The 20353-nt window shown below is 49.9% G+C and overlaps 2 protein-coding genes across 2 annotated transcripts; both read right to left on the bottom strand.

Annotated features, from left to right (window-relative positions):
* Positions 1-1334: 1334 nt before the first annotated feature.
* LOC117850925 (uncharacterized) lies at positions 1335-2402 on the bottom strand. The gene is made up of 2 exons (XM_034732814.2): positions 2106-2402; positions 1335-1768 (listed from the first exon to the last, which is right to left on the bottom strand). Exons 1-2 carry the CDS (start codon positions 2336-2338, stop codon positions 1546-1548), a joined length of 456 nt encoding a protein of 151 aa, XP_034588705.1. The 5' UTR covers positions 2339-2402; the 3' UTR covers positions 1335-1545.
* A 4327-nt stretch (positions 2403-6729) lies between these two features.
* LOC117850924 (trihelix transcription factor GT-3b) lies at positions 6730-8441 on the bottom strand. The gene is made up of 2 exons (XM_034732813.2): positions 7233-8441; positions 6730-7088 (listed from the first exon to the last, which is right to left on the bottom strand). The coding sequence occupies exon 1, from the start codon at positions 8282-8284 to the stop codon at positions 7262-7264; it is 1023 nt and encodes a 340-aa protein (XP_034588704.1). The 5' UTR covers positions 8285-8441; the 3' UTR covers positions 6730-7088; positions 7233-7261.
* Between the last annotated feature and the right edge of the window lie 11912 nt (positions 8442-20353).

The following is a 20353-nucleotide window of genomic DNA, read 5'->3' as shown; positions in this document are numbered from 1 at the left end:
TTCAAACGGATCTAAAATCGGATCTGTAGTTTAGGAGAAATCGCATTTTTTCATTTTGAATAAAGAAAAGATTCCCTGCATGCATACTTACTGATGCGTGGGTTGAGCTGTGAGGTGGCATCACGTGGTTGGTTATCTCCATTTAATTTTGAATGCAGAAGCATGACTTTCCTTGGCGCGTGAATTAGCTAGCGTGCAGAACATAGGGTGGGAGGTATGTGCATTTGCTGGACAGAATGCACTTGGGGTGCATTTTAGCCTCGTAGATATGGATGTCTAGATGTGTAGTAAAAGCTAGCTATATAGAAAAATTAAAATGAATAGTAATTTAGGACGGAGGGAATAGTATATTACTATGTTGCCTAATAACAACTTCAGGTTTTTGGATGAACGCGTCTACCGGCAGAGTACAATGGACATCATAAGCTGATTGGCCATTGTTGCTAATAATGTTAGCTTTCGGTGTTTTGCTTTCAGGAAACTCCAGAAAAAGTCGGCTAAAAGCCTGAAACCACTACAACACCAACCGTTCCTGACTCTACTTTGGGCCACTAACAAATTATTAAAACATATTGACACATTCTATTGCAGCCCCAACTAAACGAGACATCTGCGTTGACTGCTTCGCAACTCACTGACAGATCCCGTAGCAGGTAGTAGCAGCATAGGTCATCGCAGAGCTGCCTCAACGGCTCAGCCTGTCGTGCTGTCCAAGTGCTGATGGCAACTGCAACTGCTGCGACTCCGGTTGACTCGATCAGTTCAGTGTTCAGGTTCAGAGAGGATTTGTGGACATTGACCCACCCCAACAACAACTGAATTAGGTACTTGTTCCATTTTGTTTGGAGCTGTAACAGAAACGCCTCTGGCCTTCGACTTCGCATCCAAACGCATCATTTTTTTTAAGAAAAAAGGACGCATCAATAGTTGCTTGGTGCCGAAAGTTAGTATTTATTTCGAAATAAAGGTAGGTAGTATTGGGAGATGCAGCCAATCTATGATCAATGATAGTTAGGATTTAGCCAGGAATGGGCTATGCCCAAGGCTGGGCCGGAAACAGTTACTACCCTGGGCTGCTGTTTTTCCTCACAACAACTTCTTAGCTTAAATTTTATGAGCTACTGTTGGTCCTAGGCCCATGGATAAAATAATCATAACCCTGGGCTTGTTGGATTCTCATCGCCATGGGTGGCCCATTCTCCCTAAAAAAATGTAGCTATGATTCCCAGGGTCAGGCAGTTCCCTTGATACTGAATTACTGATACACACTGCAGATAGCAGTTTTTTTTTATAACATAATTGCAGAGAGCAGTAGCGCCCATCATCCATGGACATGGCATAAACAATAACCGTGTTACTTCCATTCAGAAGACAGCAAGTACAATATGAAAATATATCAGATGGCTCTAAAATACTACTGTAGCATATATTTTTGTTTCCTTCAGAGACTGTTTGATTGCTAACTTTATTCTGATGTCTGGTGATACTTTGTAGACTGTAGTATTCAACAGAGAAGCCTCCATGGGTTTAAAATGTGTGCGCATCCTAAACCTCCACGGACGCTTTCCTGTTCTTCTTCTTCTTCACCTTGAGCCGGATTTTAGGGCGGGAGGCGTCGCCGTCCGTTTGCCCGTCGGTGTCGTCCCCGGAGAAGGACATGGATGCGGCTGCTGATGCCTCCTGGTCCTCGGCCTTGGACTGGAGGCGCTTCATGAGCAACTCGGGCACCACCCAGTTGGACACGAAGTAGAAGAGCAGCATCAGAACACTGCAAGCGAAGATCAGCACGGCAGGCATCAGAAAATTGCCGTGAGCACTGAAGGAGTGTCAGCTAGAACCCATAATTGATGAACCGAACTGAAAATATCTGAGAACGGTTGAATAAAGTAGTGTACTAGTGTTACAATCCTAGAGTTTCCTGACTGAAAGTGAGAGAAATGCCAAGTTCAACACTAGTGGCTTTCCAAAAGTACCTTGAGCAAAAATTAAACTTTACTCAAACAACACTAGAAGTACAGAACCTGGCCAATTTCAGGTTAAAGTTGAACGGGCTCCTCCGGCAGCCGAGTTAGTTAGACAGTGGTATGCGTGCGTGTGGTACTCGCCTGACTGGGATGAGCGACGAGACGTCGCCGGTGTCGGACGGCGAGCCTGGCACCAGCTTGGGGCTGAGGATCTCGCTGAGCTCCGGCGGCAAAGCCCGCAGCCTGCTGCCGCACGGCGCCCGGCGCCGGCGCGCCACGGCCGCTGCGGCTCTCCGGTGGCCATGCGCAGGAGCAGCAGCGGCCGCGGCGGGACGCTGGGCGGTGGAGCGTATCGTGAGCGCAGCTGCCTCCATGGATAAGAAAAGATATTTTTTCGAGCTGTTGAACGGCGCTCGCTGTGGTTTTGAACAGGGCTCGCTTTGTGGATAACGAGTTTTGCCTATTGGCTAGTGCTGCTTTGCTCTGCTTGGGGTGGTGGCTTTCTGGTTACGCTGGATGAACTAGGCCCATTTATGGCCCATCTAAACTACACATGCGCTCCAACAAACAAACCAGTTGAGGCCCAGAGAAGTGCATTTTAAGGCCTGATGAAGAGCCCAATTAATAATCCATCTAAGACTACTCTCCAATGGCGGCTTTCGTTGTCCTCTTTTGACCTAGCCAGCCTAGGTAGTAGAGGGAGAGATACCAGTCTCCATTCCGTGATGACGTGCGTCACGCTCGGCTTCTTCTCTCCCAAGCTTTGTCCCGAGTCAATCCTACGCGCTTCTCGAAGGGAAAAAAAAGCGTCAATCCTACGTGTCGGCCGACAACTTTTCTCCCTCTCGCAGCCTCGCCCAACGGGAAACCAGACCAGCTGCTGGCCACGCCATGCATGCACGACCCCCGCTGACGTGCGCGCGTGCGTGATTACGTGGACTGGTATTCGCGATAAGCGCATGCAGCCGCCCACCAAGATTTTTTTGTTTTGACACCACGATAATGTGGATCGAGCGGCGGATTTTCACACCGCATAAAACCGATCGCGGACGCGGCATCCGCGCCGAGCTTGCACCCAAACGCATTCACATCTTTCCACATTGTTCAAACTGCCGCATTCCCATTTCTCCTTTATGATGATCTTGCGAAACTAAAATTCCTTCGTCTTCAGTTAACGTAACTAAGAGTTAGACACAACAACTCAACTTTGAACGTACTTACTCCCTCTGTCCAAAAAAAATGCAACTCTCGCTTCCCGAGAAATCAACCAATTTTAAATTTAAATTTATTCAAAATAGTACTAACATTTATTGTACAAAATAAATACCAATAGATAATATAATTTCATGCTGAATTTGGAGATGTGAATGTTAGTACTTTTGGTCAAATTTGAAACTATTTGACTCCTTGAGAAGCGAGAGTTGCATTCTTTTTAGGACGGAGGGAGTATGCCTAATGCTTTGAACGAGCGCGAACTTTGGAAGCATATCGTCATAATGAGGATACAAGCAAACAAGCGTGAAAGCAACTTGGATATACAACGCTTGATAGTGCCTGAATTCCTGTCTCAAAGGGAGCTCTATATATGGGTATTTCTAGAAATGCCAAAGCTAATTAGGCTAGTACCATGGATTACATTGGTTTTCCTGCAAGCATTGATAAGTATGTCATCTTAAACCTATAGTCTGGAAACTGGGATGATATATACTCCCTCCGTTCCAAATTGCAAATTGTTTTCACTTTATTAGGTACATAATTTTTGCTATGCATCTAAATATAGTGTATGTCTAAATGCATACAGATACCTATAAACTTAGGAAAGCCAAAACGATCTACAATTTGGAACGAAAGGAGTACAGAGAGATAATTTGATAAACTTGTATATCCATAATTAATCGACTTGAATTCATGTGCACGACCTTAGATGAAACCCATTTTAAGACCGATATGCTCAAGAATAGCCCGTAAATGTTTTATCGTTTTCTTTTTCACAGCGCTATAGCGGGCGGGCGCAAGGGAGAGTCCGATGCTACGGCCTGCGGAGGAAACGTGATGGAGTAAGGTTGAAAAATGCGGAATAGTGCATGGTTGATCTACAGATTCGGTCTTAGATCTGTACATAAAAATCAACTGAAGAGCAATGAAAAATTAGGCGCATATCCTCTCTTAACCATGAAAACCGTTCATCTATGTCAAACAAAAATATTGCGTATTCATGCTCGCTAGGTTACTATGAGAACAGGAAAAAATAGCGAAACTGTGAAGTTGTTCAATGGTTGTAGTCTAAGACGGCCCATACAAACTGTTAATGGAAAAGCTATACCAACATAACAAGCTAGTTGGTTGCTATTGCTAGACATACACCAAATGAAATTCCCTTCATAATTCGAATTATGGATCAATAATCGTGAAAGCATGCATGTAGACGAATCAAATGCAAGCCTCAAACATATCAGTCGCTCTCTGCCAGTACATAGCATGCATCATCCGTCAGTTAGTAGTCAAATCATGTACATCCTCTCAATAATGCAGCTTCATCATCAGTGCAATTGGCCCCTCCAAAGATATCTCATCGTTCGATCAGCGTCATTCCCTGTGTCCTTGCTTCATCTTATATATGGGTATTGGGCTGAACGGACAATCAGTCCTTGTCTACTCGTGTCACGTCAGTCTCGAAGATCGACAAATTGGTGCTTGAATTGCAGAATTTTTATATCGTTTGCGCGTCAAGAGGTCTCTCTCTAGGTTTTGGCTAAACATGCTACCCTTGACTTCACACTAGCTAGGGCAGAATATTGACCGGTGAGTCATGCATGCAAATAAAATATTCACTGCTTACTGGATCATCGATGTTTAGATTCGGTGTATATATGGTCAATTTCTTTCCATTCAGTACAACACATATGCCTTATTTTACAGGTTTCCAACTGCTCCAAGTAGCAAGGTTGTTCTTTGATATTGCCATGAAATTGCCACTAGTGTTCTTTTGGAACTAGTGCTATCTGAAATAAGGTGGCTAGTCTAATTTACTACAGCAGAATCTGTCCAGTATGTGATCAGAAATCAGACTGACATCATGAATTCCTCACGCCACAAAAGCAATAGCAGATGCATGTAAAAGCATGGATACATATTTGCTGAATTCATACTAAAAACAATATATCTGTTGTTTAGTGTTGGGAGTAAACTAGAGGATACTAGTTTGGCTGGAAATAATATCAAAGTTGAAGTAGAAAAAAATGTTGACATATAAAGTTAGTGTTATTTTAATGTTAACATTTTCACTAAAAAAAGCATTTATTTGCGTTATATTGTGGCCACAACCATAAGGAATACTAACAAGCAACATATCCTTTGATTGAATGTTGCCATTGCGAACACTCAAGGGCACGCTCATCAAAAGTGAACAGTGAATAAGACATGTCAAGAAAGCATGTCGTACCAAGTACCAACTAGTAGGCAATTTGCTTACACATATACTATTAGGTCACGGACAGATTATATGCTTATGTCACTTTGCTCGTCATGGTGATATATTCTTACACAAATAATTCATATACAAACTACTGTGAAATCGATGATCACACAACTTGCAATAAAAGAGGGATGCAAATAGTCACTTCATTATATATCTGAGCGGCTGGACAAAAATAGAGATAACTGAAAACGAAATGTTATAAGGACTACTGTACTGTTTGTTTTCCTCAAATCTGTTTTTCAGTATGCATGGTCATGCCAGTTACTAGTTTACTACCAACTTCCCCAACAAACGGTTGTTATGACCACACGCACTATCGGGGAATGTTAGCAGGTAGCGTGTGTACTAAAGTTTACAGCTAGCACATACTGAACCCCCGGAGTCTGATATGCAATTGATTTCTTTTGGCTTTCAATCAAAGGTTTCACGCGAACCATATCAATTCTGCTTGATATGTTAGTTCTAGATATCTCTTCCCTATAAAAACACATAGAGCTCCAGTAAATGGCAATCACCCGTGTATATATAGGCAAACATTATAAAAAACAACCTGACATTATATTATTTGACCAACTAGCTAAGCCTCATAATATATAGGGCCAGCAACTTTTGGGAGAACACTGGATATGAGATGTACACACATATGCAACGCGGTTTCATACTCTACTTTCCTACGTACACACTGTGCATGCTCATATGGGTTCATACCACACGCAGGCATGCGCCCATTGTCTTCAGGTAGCCATGATGCATGCTATGACACGCGGTCCACACATCATTAGGGAGCTCATCTTGTAATTAACAATCTCCAAATTGTTTAGGCAAACAAGCACTACACAATCTAGCCATCCTCCAGTGCTGTTCTATCTAATGGCTTCTGCCTGACACCTCTGATTTTTTGCAAATGTATCCATACAGGAATCCAGGGCATCAATACCCTCCCTGTAGGATAAGCAAAGCAAAGCAGCTGCCTGCCTGCCTGCACCCCTATCAGCAACCATGTGCTTCCAGTATCCACCATGCCCTCTCTTTCCTGATCATACTAGCTAGTCCTACAACTTTTCAGATGCAAATCTCTTTTCGCTAGTGATATATATCTTTACCCATGCAACTGAAAAGAGAGAGAAAGTAAGAAAGATCTAGCAGCTACACCATGTCGCGCAAAAGCTACACAAGTCCTGCAGAGATATATCATCACTGAAGCACCCATTTCTGAACGGAAAGCACATAAACCGACCATGGTGGGAGATCCTACATATCATCTTGAAAAGACGAGAGAGAGAGATCTATGAAGAACCAGGGAGAGAAGGCACATCGATTGATCATGCAAAGGGATGTGATACAGCCATGCCATGCACTTGTTGAAAGCCAGAAAGCTCAGCCAGCTCCTGAAGCTGACGAGACCAGACTGATGAGACTAGAGCGCTAGAGCTGCTAGCTAATGGCTGCTGGCTAAACAAAGGTTGCATGAGCTGCAATAAACCCTTTTTCACCATCTGAACATGTACAGCCATCTTTCCTGGCCTGCTCTCACTAGCTGATGTCTAGAAAAACCCTAACCAACAAAGATCATTGATCGAGCACTAGTGATCATCTAAAGGTAGCTAGCCGGCCGATGCACGCTTCGCGGTGAAACATCGTTGCTCCTGAGCAAGAATCCAACAAGTGTTCTCCATCAGAAGATTTACTAGATCCATTAGCACTCAATCAATGCGTTGAGGTAGCGCTGTTTGAATGCTAGCTGATGAGATGATAACCAGGGAGTAGCAGTGCGTGGGTTTGATCCGTACCGGTGAGTGTGCGGATGGACGAGGATTGATCACGAGGAATCGCCACCGAGCTTGGCGAGCAGTGCGGCGACGAGCTGGTGCCGGCGCTCCTCCCGCTCCTCGGCGCGCGCGCGCCAGGCGTCCTCGCGCTCGCGCCAGCGGCGCACGAGCGCGAGGCGCTCCTCGCCGAGCGCGACCATGGCGTTGCGCCACTCCTCCTCGCGAGCGCGGCGCTCGGCCTCCCGCGCCTCGGCCGCCTCCATCCAGCGCTCTTCCATCTCCACCTGGCGCCGCATGAACTCCCGCAGCATGGCCTCCACCTCGCCCTGATCTGCAGACCTATCCCGCGCCGCCGACGCGGCCTGCTTCCGCCTGCGCTTCTTCGCCCCGCCGCCGCCCCTCGCCTCCGTGGCCACCCTGCTGCCGGCCTCGTCCTCGCCCACCTCCGCCTCGAGCTCCTCCTCCTCATCGTCGTCGTCCTCGCCCTCGCCGCCGCCTTCGTCGTCCTCCGTCCGCACGTCTTTGCCCTTCGCCCTCTTCCTCTCCAATGCTTGCGCCCGCTCGACCCTAGCGTCGAAGATCCTCCTCATCTCGTCGTGGAACGGGAACTGCCTGGCCTGCTGCGCCGCGGCGGCGGAGGCGGACGCGGGATCGGCGTCCGGCGGCGGGTGCGCGGCGGCGGCGGCGGCGGCCTCGGTGCCCTTGAACCTGGTGACGAGGTTCTTCCACTTGGACTTGCACTGGTCGGGGGTGCGGGCGAAGCCCTGCCCCTGGAGGCGCGCGGAGACGGCCTCCCAGAGCGCCTTGTTGCGCTTGGTGGTGAGGAAGGAGTGGTCGAGCTCGGCGCGGACGGCGAGGAACGCGGCCGTCTCGGCGTGGGACCACTGCGGCAGGCGCTCCCGCTCGAGGCTTGCGGAGGGCTGCAGCTGCGGCGCCGGGTCGGCGGGCGGGGGAAGCGGCGGGGGCGGGGGCGGCGGGAGGGGAGGGAAGTGGGGGTGGTGGGGCGGGGAGGGGGAGAGCAGCGGGTGGTAGGGGTTGGAGAAGGAGGTGTTGAGGTGGTGGAAGGGATCCATGGCGGATCGGAGGGCGGTGTTGGGATGGGAATGGATTTGGACGCGAGGCGAGGGCAGGGATGGCAAAGTGGCGCGGGCGGTCAGGTCAGGGGGTGGGATGGAATGGAAGTCAAGAGGGTTGGCTTTGGCTTGGCTGGGATTGAAAGAGGAAATCTGTTGGGTTTCAACGCGGAAACGGCTTGCTTTCATATTGCTTTCCTTCCGAGATCTGGATCCTCTGCGCCGCGCTCCGCTTTGACTCCCCGCTACCCAAGGCACAACACAACCTCCTGCCCTCAATTGTCGATGTGCAGCGATGTGAGATATGGTACTTCATGTATTGTGTTAAGGTCTAAATCCTATTTTGTGTTGGTGGCAATGATGGTCTCAGTTGTTAGAATTTTGGAGTCCAACATGATAGAGGTACCACCCTCCTAGCACGAATCCATTGATGAATCCTTAACATTGTAGGCTTGACTTATTATGCAGCTCTCTAATGAAAATGATGTAAGATTTGACCAATAAGCCATCACAAAGAACTAGAAATTATATGTCATGCATGATCGTATTACGGATGGATGACAACTCTAGAAAATAGAAAGCATATCTTATCTCACCAGTGCCTTTGGTAGCCATAACAATTAATGCATGCCATGACCAACATCACAACGATTATGTTGAGGCCAACCATTAATTGCGTCGGTTGCACTCATATTCAACCAATATAGTTGCAAAATTGAACTAGCAATCACGCTAGAAAATAAATTCAACAATCATAACCTTTAGTGTTTGAATGCTATTGACTTGCAACCCATAACTTACCTGAGTGAAGCTTGTTGCTGCACTGCTAAGGTTAGAATGATGCTTGAAATTAGTCATCAGTTGATGAGACGTCGCTCATCCAATTCGTCGTATGATTTTCGTTATGTGCGAGGTGGGTTGATGTTCAATGAGTTTTTATTTTTTATGTTTATAGGATATTGATGTTTTTTCTTCTCAAATGCCATGGTCTAATGGAACCAAACATTCCCCATAAGTTTTAGTACTCAAAACTACAAATTGTAGGGTCATGATCAAGCAATTATTTATTTTTAAGAGCTAAACCATGTGCATGGCATGAAACAAAATTCTAGCCCCTTGCGGTATTTCGAGCAGTCTAGTAAGCAACTGAAATTAGTAGTCCATAGTATATGCGTGCACCACCGTATGTTTTGCTTGCCCCCCGGCTGTATGCATCAATAATCCCACAAAAGGGGTCTCTAGAAGATTCCTCTCGTTACCGTCGCCATTACGACTGTCATCGAGCCGCCGTGGTAGTATGGCGCGGGCCGGCGGCGTTCACAAAGGATCCGGCGCGCCTGCCTGCGGTGGGCCCGCGGCGTGGTAGCGGGCCCCACGGTCTCCGTGGGGTGTGGCGTCACGCGGACGCCAGCGCGTCGTAAGGAGCAAGCCCGATCCCGTCCGTCGACGGGAGTCTTCCTTTGCTGCGAAGCATCTCCAGATCGCGGTCTCCCGATTTTATTTTTCTTCCTGCGGCAGCTTGTCCGTTTGTCGCGTTCATCTCGTCCAGATGGCGGCCCGCGACGGCGACGGGTCGTGGCCTGCGCTGCAAGCAACAGGCCCAGGAACAGGCAGGCAGCCACCATTTGTTGGAGGCTTGGAGCCTCCCGCGTACGCGGCCGGGTGGCGGGACTCCGGCCGGCCGGAGCGGCATGATTGCAGGGTGTTGCGTGCTGGCAACCGGCCATGGCGTGGCCGTGCGTGTTCCAACGGGGATCGACGGAATGATAGGTATCGGACGTGATCGACGCGTAGCGATCCGGTGTGGATCGGATTGCTGATGATGCTGCGGCCTGCGGGTACGATCGACGATGCACGTTTGGTGCGCGTACGTACGGCACGCACGGCAGGGCGACACTTGGCGCGCGTTTTGACTCTTTAATTTTTTTTTTCTTTACGAGGACACATGAGATCCAAATGGAATTGTGCTCTGGTCTTCTGGAGTCAGAGTGGACGTGCCCATTTCGTAAATAATATGGTATGATTTCGTTAAAATTTAGCCGAAACAAGCTTATCTGCTGAACCCAAAAGTAAATTCTAGCATAGTAGTATTATTATTGGTAAAAAAAAGCCGTTTGTTCCGCTCAAACCATCTTGCGTTTGGTGATACATGACGCCAGAAATGGAGGACCAACGTCGTAAAAGAGAAACCGAGTTGACGACCAATCAAAGCAGGATTATTCCTGCTTTTTTTCTTGCCTGGACCTGGACGCATGTATAAATTCGCTGCGTGCTCCCGGTTTGCGGACCTGGATGCCGGATGGTCGTCGGTCATCGACGCACCCGCGATACATACGGAGTACGCCCGTAGACTCGTAGGGCGTGTTTGGTTGGAGAGCAATGTAGGATGGAACGATTCCATCTCTATTTTAGGATGGAATCATGCCATGTCTGTATTTAGTTAGAGAGATGGAGTAGTTTTACTTTTGTGTTTGGTTGAATTAATGAGGATGCAGAGGTAACACACTCTGTTAATGTCCATCGTGTGGGTTGGGTGGTTTTACTTTTGTGTTTGGTTGAATTAATGAGGATGCAGAGGTAACACACTCTGTTAATGTCCATCGTGTGGGTCCCAACTGTCACGAAAACAACCGCCCCTTCCCTTATCTTCTTCCTCCCACCGCCCCTGCACCTGCAGCACACAAGCAGCAACCGCCCCGCTGCCTGCAGCTGCTCCGATCGCGCGGCCCCAACCATGCTTCGTCCGGTTCGCGCCCAGCCGCCAGCAGTTGCTCGACGCCCCCGTGCGCAACAGCTCCAGCTACCCTTGCCTCGTCTGGATCCACGTTGGCAGCAGCGCTCGGGCCGGCATAAGCACGAGGAGCGCCGGCCCCTTCGTCCAGCATAGGTCACCCCTATCCACACCTCCATCTGCCATCCGCACCCCCTTCTTCTACCTCCCAGCTGAGCAACCAGACGGCAACGGTTGCAGCCAGCCCGAGCTACGCGCCCGTGCCTGCTTCCCACGAGACGGAGCTCGCACCGTCCGAATGGGATGAGCTCGTCCAGCTCTTTCTTCGGGATGACTTGTCCCAGAATCTATAGGAATATTCCTACCAAGAGCCGCTTCATTCTATCCGCTCCTGAAGCAAACGCGGGGTGCACAGATGGTCGGTCGAAAAGGGCTGCGAAGCCTAATTATCCTTGTGGTGTGGGAGATTTGGATTTTTCAATGTTAGGAACAAACAAATAGTCACATAGTTGCCGAGATAAAACATAAGTGGCTACATAAATTGCAGCAGGAGCTAAACATTTAGAGTTCTTCATTTATGCTGGCCGGCGTCATTAATTAGCCACAGCGAGCCCTCTTTTTTTCGTTTTCCCGACCGTTATTCGGGGTATGAGTGTACAGCACTTTCCTTTGTTTCCACTGTTGGGCTTTTTTCTATTTTAATATAAAAGCAGCACTGCTCGCTCGTTAAAAAAAACTACTACTGGCTCGTTAAAAATAACGCGGGCCGGGACGGCTCCGTCCTGGTCTACTCCTGAACCAAACGCTAGTACGCTACCGTAGTCGCGTCGATTGGCCTCACGCCGCACGCGCTGCTCTGGCGCCGGATTGTCAAGCGCGTCGTCAGAGCCACCAACCAACCAGACGGCAGAGGTTGACAAGCGATGGATGGAGGAGAATTGGGTCGGAGCTGGAGGGAGACGGTGGGGCCAGTATAAGGAATTCAAGACTGCAGTGTGTACTCACGCACGTAACTATAGGTCTGACTTGCTCGATCAGAGAGGTTAAGGGGTGTTTGGATCTTTAGTCCGGATTAAAATTCATATCACATCGAATATTCGGAGGCTCAAATATTCGGAGGCTCATTAGGAGGACTAAACATGAACTAATTATAAAATTAATTACACAGATGGAGGCTAATTCTTGAGATAAATGTATTAAGCCTAATTAATCCATTATTAGCACATATTTACTGTAGCATCACATTGTCAAATCACGGACTAATTAGGTTTACTAGATTCGTCTCGTGAATTAGCCTCCATCTGTGCAATTGGTTTTGTAATTGGTCTATGTTTAATACTTCTAATTAGTATCTAAACATTCGATGTGATATTAATTTTAGGTTGCTTCTAAGGAACTAAACGGGATCTAAGGCGTTGGGTTCTTTAGTTCGGAGTAAAATTCGGATTAAAATTCATGTCACATCGAATATTCGAACATTAATTAGGAGGATTAAATATGAACTAATTATAAAACTAATTACATAGATGGAGGCTAATTCACGAGACGAATCTATTAAACCTAATTAATCTATCATTAGCACATATTTACTGTAGCAACATATTGTCAAATTATGAACTAATTAGATTTAATAGATTTGTCTCGCCAATTAGTCTCTATCTGACCCTCTACCAAAATACGAATGCTAGGCTTCATGAGATGGGATCACGGGAACAGTGGTGTACGCCCTCACCTACTACAGTGCTTGCAAATGTGACAGCAGCGGATGCTACGGTGAAGGTGAATGAATTTAGGTGGTGTTTGAATACGAGGTGCTAAACTTTAGTAGGGTCACATTGGATGTTTGGATGCTAATTAGGAGGACTAAACATGAGCTAATTACAAAACTAATTGCACAGATGGAGTCTAATTCGCGAGATAAATCTATTAAAGCTAATTAATCCATCATTAGCAAATGGTTACTGTAGCACCACATCGTCAAATCATGAACTAATTAGACTTAATAGATTCGTCTCGCGAATTAGACTCCATCTGTACAATTAGTTTTGTAATTAGACTATATTTAATACTCCTAATTAGTATTCAACATTCGATGTGATAGTATTAAAGTTTAGCGAGGGGTATCCAACACCCCTCACTAGCTGACAGTGGCGCTGCCTTGGATCTGATCGATCAGGGTATTGGATGGGAATGGGATATGCCTTCCATCAACAAAAACGGATCGAGGACAGTACAGTACGTGGGTACTCGATTCTCTCCTGTTTTTTTTATACTTAACATATATATTAATATTAAAGCAGCCAAATTACATGAAGATGCTCCAAAGAGGATAAGGGGGTGTTTGTTCAACCGGTTATTTTTAGCACATGCCACGTCCAATATTTAGATACTAATTAGGAGTATTAAACGTAGACTATTTACAAAACCCATTACACAGATGGAGGCTAAACGGCGAGACGAATCTATTAAGCCTAATTAGTTCATGATTTGACAATGTGCTGCTATAGTAAATATTTGCTAATGATGGATTAATTAGACTTAATAGATTCGTCTCGCTGTTTAGCCTCCATCTGTGCAATTAGTTTTATAATTAACTCATATTTAGTCCTCCGAATTAGCCTCCAAATATTCAATGTGACACGGACTAAACTTTAGCTCGAGGAACCAAACGCCCCTGAGTTACATCAGGGTCCCCAAGGGAGAACAATCAACGAGAGCACCGACGATGCCAAGCTTGCCGAAGGGGACCGCGTATGCGTCGGAGAGGCCGAGGAAGTCGACGAGGCTCTTCTTCTCCACCGAGCTAAAAATATTTTTGAAATAGTCAATGGTGTGTACTTGAACTTCTTCCTCAAGACCGGGAGGTGGCTTGTTGCGAGGACGTCGACGATGAAATCGAAGATGGCCTGACACGGTTGAGCTTTGAGCTGCTGAAGACGAGCAACGGACATCACGATGAAGTGGTATGAACTGTGCCCCTCTCAAGTTTTCATGGTTGCGATGTTGCCGAGAAAAAGTAACACACTTTCTCCAACCGAGACGCCCGCGGGGACGGCTCGGGCCGCCGCCGTCGCCCCTTCCAGCGCCGCCTCCCCTCCTCGCCATCATCCGAGTCGCCGCCGGAAGCCCGCGCGGTCGCAAGGAAGGCGACAACGGGGCTTCACCTCCCTCCTCTCCTTTCCTCCCCCTCGCACTCTCCTTGGTGGCGCCCATGGTGGAGGTGGCGGTCGCTGGCCAGCCGCGATCGGATCCGCACCTCCAGCCACTGGATCTGCTTCCCTGGGGCCTTGACGCATCGGAGATTGCGACGGCGGCGGCAGGCCCAGCTACGGCGGCCTTCCACGCTGGGGAAGCTTTGCCTGGTCGCCGGCGGTGCTGTGGCTGCAGCTCGGGCGGCGTGGCTCGGCTAACATGGTGTCGGCGGCAAGTGTGGGCGTGGCTTGGATGCGGTGCTTGCAATAGGCACGTGGCGGCTACCTCCAGGCAGCAGTGGATGTGCCCAGCCGTGGCGGCGCGCGGGGACTGGCTGCGGCGGTGCCCGCATTGGTGTCGCGGCCTGCTCCTGCGGCGGCCGAGCTCCAAGGTGCTGTGTAAGTGGTGTGTCAGTGGTGCCGTGGTGGTGTGGCCGACAACGGTGTGCTCGGGCGCATCCCAGCGTTGCTGTGGTGGTGTCGTTGACTGTGACCATGCGGAGGCTCACCAGCAGCGCCATGGTGGTGGGGTTGGTAGCGCCGGCCATCTCTTTACACCGTGGTGATGATGCGGGTGTAAACCCATCCCTCCTTGGGATGGTGTCCATGGCGCTATTGGCGTCATATCCTTCCTGAAGGCGACATCGGGCATCTCTTACGCGGGCCTTGGCTCCTGTTTGGCTTCCATGTCGGACGAGGCGGGTGAAAACCTAACCCAATTTGGACTGGCATCGACGATATCTTTGACGTCTAGACCTTCTTGATGACGATGTCAAGCACTCCTGACGAGACGTCTAGACCTTTTGTGGCGCTGGTGGTGTGGTGGCTCGTGTCGATGTCCCAATCCGACCGGGTGGAGCCTTCGTTGAGGCTCGTGTCGATGTCCCAATCCAACCGACAGAGTTGGGAGAGATCCGGTTGATGTCCCAATCCAACCGGTAGATGTTGCGTGCTTGAATTGAGTTTGAGTTGTGTGATGGTGTGGTACGGTGCGAGTTGATGCCCCAATCCAACCGGCTGATGTTGTTTCTTTATTGTTTGCCTTTATTTTTTTAATATAATCGGCACTTCGAAAAATAGATGTTGCCGAGAAATATTCAAACGTTGACTGCAACCAGAGCTTGAGCTTGCATGGCCAACACGTGGGCATACGTGTCCAGCACCACCGACATTTCCACGGCCGAGGCTCGTCAACCTGACAGGCCAGGATGGGGCCCACCCGACTGGGGTCCACAGCTGACTGAACCTCGGCGACAGGAGACGCCGGCGAAAGATTAGCACCGAACTCGCCGTCGTCCAGCCCATCCAAGGCGGGTTTGAAGCATCGATGAAAGACAACTCCGGCGAACCAAAGATGTAGTTGGAGTAGTCGACGGAGGGTAGAGAGGCAGCTTCCAACAAACCCAGAGTGGCCGGCTTGCAGAACGAACTGCGGTGACAAGGAGGATGTTGGCCCAGTTGGCGTGCAGGGACTTGGTGGAGAACTGCTGCCGCAGACCAAGGGTGTTGATGGAGGTGGTAAGCGGGGGAGACGACCGAAGAATCCGAGGGGAGGACTGCAAGCAGCCGGACCCGTAGCGAAATCGACCGAATCGATGAAAGGGGCGAGCAAATCCAAACGGAAGCGAATGGAGATGATGGTGGGGGAATCTGCTCGGACGAAGTAGAGGGTGGGAGGATTTATTTTATTTATACTCACCTTGTTGTTGAGGTCACCGGCGACGAGCAAGACCACGGCGACGGCAACAAGGGAGGGGCGGCAGGAACGAAGCTGCCGGCTGGTGCCCATCCGAGCAAAACTAAGCTGCAAAACTAACTATACTAAAGTCTACGAGAGCAGGGGGCCCGGCCCACCTCCCCCTCACCGCCGGCGAGGACGCCGGAGGAAGGGAGGGATGGGGCCGGAATCGAGGTGAATCTGGGGAGCTTCTCGGCTGGTGGGCGTAAGGCGGAGAAGTGAAAGAGCGTTTGGCTGGCCGTCATTCTCTCCGTTGATTTGCTCATCGACGACGCGCTAGCTCGTACGTGCTGCTCCAGAGGCATGGGCCGGCCGGGCTGCCGGGCACGCCGGTTGCTGCTCTTGGTTGCTTGCCGGTTACTGTACTGCCGTGGAGCGCCGACGGGAAGGCAAAAAGGAAGAAGCACTTTAGGGCACACCTGATCCTTATCGGCTGATGCGCGCGCGGCGGCAGATCCAAGTTGACGAACGGAGTAGTTTACTACGGAAGGAGGATGTGTCGGAGGGGCCGGGGGACCAGTGAGGGCTACCGCATCTGCGCGTCAGATTTGAGAGGCTACCGGTTACCGAACCGGGGGCCGGGGTACACTCTACCTTGTTAGGGTTTAGTTGTCCGATTTTGGACAATCAAAATCATTGTGCCAGCATTGTAGTATACTGTAGCGTTTCGTTTGTATTTGTGAATTATTGTCCAAATATTGACTAGCCTCAAAAGATTCGTCTCGCAAAGTCCAACTTTGACACTATGCAAAAAGAAGATTCCATGTCACATCAAACTTACGGTACATGCATGGAGTACTGAATGTAGACGAAATCAAAAACTAATTGCACAGTTTGGTTGTACTTTGCGAGACGAATCTTTTGAGCCTAATTAGTCAATATTTAAACAATAATTCACAAATACAAACGAAACGCTACAGTTGCGCTGCAGTAGTTGGGCAACTAAACAAGACCCTAGGTAGCGTGGATAAAGTTACGGGCCAGATCCAGCAGATATAAAAGTAGGCAGTCAGCTTGCACCACGTGGAATGTCAAAATTGATAGGTGCATGCTCGAATCGCTAGTTGTGGTGACCATCGGTCGCTTGTTTTTACCTCACTTAACGTGCGGAGGCTATAGCGGTGACCGGCGTGCAGGACTGCGGCAGCGCCGGAGGCGCGAGGCCCGCGGCGGAGCTCGGAGGCGCGGCGCAAGCGGAGGCCCGCGACGGCGCTCGAAGGCGCATGAGGGTCCGCGGCGGAGCGCAGAGGACCCCATCCCCGCGGCCAGTGTCCGCGACCCCCTCCTCCCTTGCTAGCACCCGCGGCCCTCCTGTCCACTATCGAAAGCATCCGTGAAAGCTAGAAAGCAAATTGATATCCCTGAAGATGCCGAAATTCATTTTGATGCTTGGGATAATGGAATTTGAGCTCGTCTTTTTTCTAAGCCCGCAATGGAATGCTGACCATGAATTCTCAAGTCACTCGCGCACGTAGATCGAATCAAATTGCTTCAGAGGAACACCGGAGGCTATTGCCATGAAGGCGGAAGCATTTGGGATGCCTGCTTAGAGTGAACGAGAGGATTTCCAGGATAGAGCTGCAGGCAAGCACGGGTCGAGGTCGACGTGGCGGTGCTACGGAGGGTGGGGGTGATGGACGACGACCGCGTCCCCCGTGCAGCGCTGCGCCGTGCGCGACCTTGAGCGCCTCGCGACCGCCGTGGCCGGCGAGACGTTCACCGTGTAGCTCCGGCCCGAGGCCCGCAGGAAGCTCGAGGAGATGGAGCAGCGGGTGCGGGCGGCGACGCGGCGCAGGGCGAGCGCGGTAGCGATGGCACGAGCGAGCGGTGGTAAGTCCACCATTGACGGGATGCAAGGTATGCCCACCCACAGTCTAACAAACGCAATCTGAGCCCAATCATGAGCTGCAGATTCTGTACACCATGAATCTGGTTCGATCCTAGCTCGCGGGCCAGGCTGAGGCGGTCCAAGCTGCCAAACGCGCCTCAAGTGGTGGCGTGGCGGCCTGCCACGGCCAGTCCCAGGCGCCCGGCAGATGGCCCTGCAAGCATATGCGTAGGCGGTGCACCGCCACCGCGCTGTACTGTGCAGCTACTTCGACGAGTGACAAGCGCTGCTCCGGGTCCGACTACGGAACGAAACGTCTCGCCGGGCGGACGGACACCGGAGCACGTCGTCCCGATCGCGAGTCGTGGCCGGCGCGCCCCCTGCTGCAAGCAGCCGGCCGGCCACAGCCCCACCGCCGGCACAGGCAGAGGCGGTCACCACACGGACGCTTGGAGCACGTACGTACGTCTCCGGCCCCTAGCCCCGGCCCTGCACCCGCATGGCCGCACGATCCGATTCTCGGAGGCAGAATCCCCGCGCTACTCCTGCTCGTCGTCGCTGATCAGCGCCTGACGCACCCCATTAGTAACGCGTCCTGCAGTGTTGTCCCACGCGCTGGCGTCGGATGGATCGTATTCGTCAAGCCGCACCTGAGCCACTGGTTGACGATCGCCTAGGACACGAGGGGACCGCACCTGAGCAACAGGTTGACGGAACGCCACTACTACGGCACGGTAGCAGCATTACGAGTGAGAGATTGGCCGGCATGCTGACATGCGGCGGTGTGCAGAGGAGAGGACATTGGAACGAACAGCTGGCAGATCAAAAACAACGGGCATGGGCCGACGGAAGGCGCTGCAGCTTGGGCCTCCGACGCTGAATTTACCTCTCACAGGGCGGACCGCAGCAGGGCGCCGTGCCGCCGTGGTGGTGATGGGACGGGGACCCCAAGGAAAGGAAGGACCCCCGTAGCAGTTTGTTGCGGGCCGTACCAGAGGTGCACGTAATGCTTATATTGCTATCGGATGTACCGGTGGGTAGGTGAAACCCACTGTTAACACATCATCATCATCAGAAAACAAAAGTACAAATGCAGGAATTATGCCATTATCTCTGTTGCGGTGCGGATCTTCATTAGAGGCGACAAAGGATTCTCAAAGGTAACTGGGCCAACAAGGCCCAGCAGTCGAAGTATAGATGCCCGTTGAGGCGGTTCTCATCAACAAAGCCCAAGACACCCTCGCATTTTGGACACGGGTGCCATTGAAGGCACATCATCCACCAACTAATTGACTTCTGCTGGGTGCTGGCACAAGTCGGCACAGCTTGTACGATCAAGGACACCGCGCAAAGGATCTCCATCGTAGAGCCAGCCCAAGCACGTAACTATGATGGTACCACCATGCTCACGATCCATGACTAGTGGCTAAGATGGTGCTGGCGCATTGCATTTCTGCAAATGACGCCGACGCTTTACTGCACACATATAACGATGCTAGCTACCCACAAGCTGGATGCAAATCGATCGCAGCTGAACTAGCTACCGGAGCTCTCGTGAATTGTCACTCTCACTCACTGAGTCACTGACCTGACTCAAATAGATCGATCGGCAAGTACGTACCGAGTACTGACGACGACATGCTATCGGCCGATCTATCCATCGAGGAGATTGAGATTACATTAATTGGATGCAAACTTTGACCTGGAACGCGTCCTGCCAAACACGGCTGGTTACGTGGAGACTGGAGAATGATTGCCTTCCCTTCTCTTCACCTATGTCCACGATAGAGTTGGACAGGTGCATCCTCCCGCGCGAGAAGGAACAGATCAACAACTCGATCAGGATCAGATCAAAGTTACTTTATTTTTTCTTTTGGAGGTTTGATTTTACCATTATATTTTCGATTTACTTTTTGTGGACGCACGCCCGGTTTCCGATCTCTTCCCTTACTTCTCTGCTTCGATGATCCCGATGCTGCGCGCGCAAGGAGGCCATGCCTGAGTAGGTACAGGGATTGTTGAAGAAGATGCTCTAGGGCCTGTTTAGTTCCTCCCAAAATTCCAACGTTAGCACTATAAAAAAGAAGATTCCCCATCACATCAAACTTGCGGTATATGCATGGAGTACTAAATGTAGACGAAATCAAAAACTAATTGCACAGTTTTGTTGTACTTTGCGAGACGAATCTTTTAAGTCTCATTAGTCAATATTTGAATAATAATTTACAAATACAAACGAAATGCTATAATTGCGTATTTATGGTAAAATGTCAATTTTGCCACCCCAAATTAGGAACTAAACAAGGCCCCCGTAAAAATTTGCCAACCTGCGCATCGGAACCGGCCCTCTGCACATCCTGGTCCTGGCTGGAGGACTCTTCTGACTCTGTGCTGCAATTTCCTAGCAGAAATTTCGTGGACCGCATGCATGGGCTTGATTGAGAAAGAAAAGTCCATGGGCCAGCTAGCGCTACAAAAGTAGTAGCAGGCCCTGTAAAGCGCGACAAAATTGATCACCACTTCACCAGGCCAGGTACGACCATTTGAATTGTCACGTGCTCCCTCCGTTTCGAATCGTTTT

The sequence above is a fragment of the Setaria viridis genome, chromosome 3 (genome assembly GCF_005286985.2).
Source record: "Setaria viridis chromosome 3, Setaria_viridis_v4.0, whole genome shotgun sequence".
NCBI classification, from domain to species: Eukaryota; Viridiplantae; Streptophyta; class Magnoliopsida; order Poales; family Poaceae; genus Setaria; species Setaria viridis.
This window is presented reverse-complemented; position numbering and strand designations above follow the sequence as displayed.

What these genes read in the sequence shown, in the direction of transcription:
- LOC117850924 (XM_034732813.2), bottom strand. Translation starts at nt 8,284, where the DNA reads ATGGATCCCTTCCACCACCTCAACACCTCCTTCTCCAACCCCTACCAC.
- LOC117850925 (XM_034732814.2), bottom strand. Translation starts at nt 2,338, where the DNA reads ATGGAGGCAGCTGCGCTCACGATACGCTCCACCGCCCAGCGTCCCGCC. An exon ending in TCGTCGCTCATCCCAGTCAG is followed by an intron (nt 1,769 to 2,105) that starts GCGAGTACCACA and finishes CTTCGCTTGCAG; the next exon opens with TGTTCTGATGCTGCTCTTCT.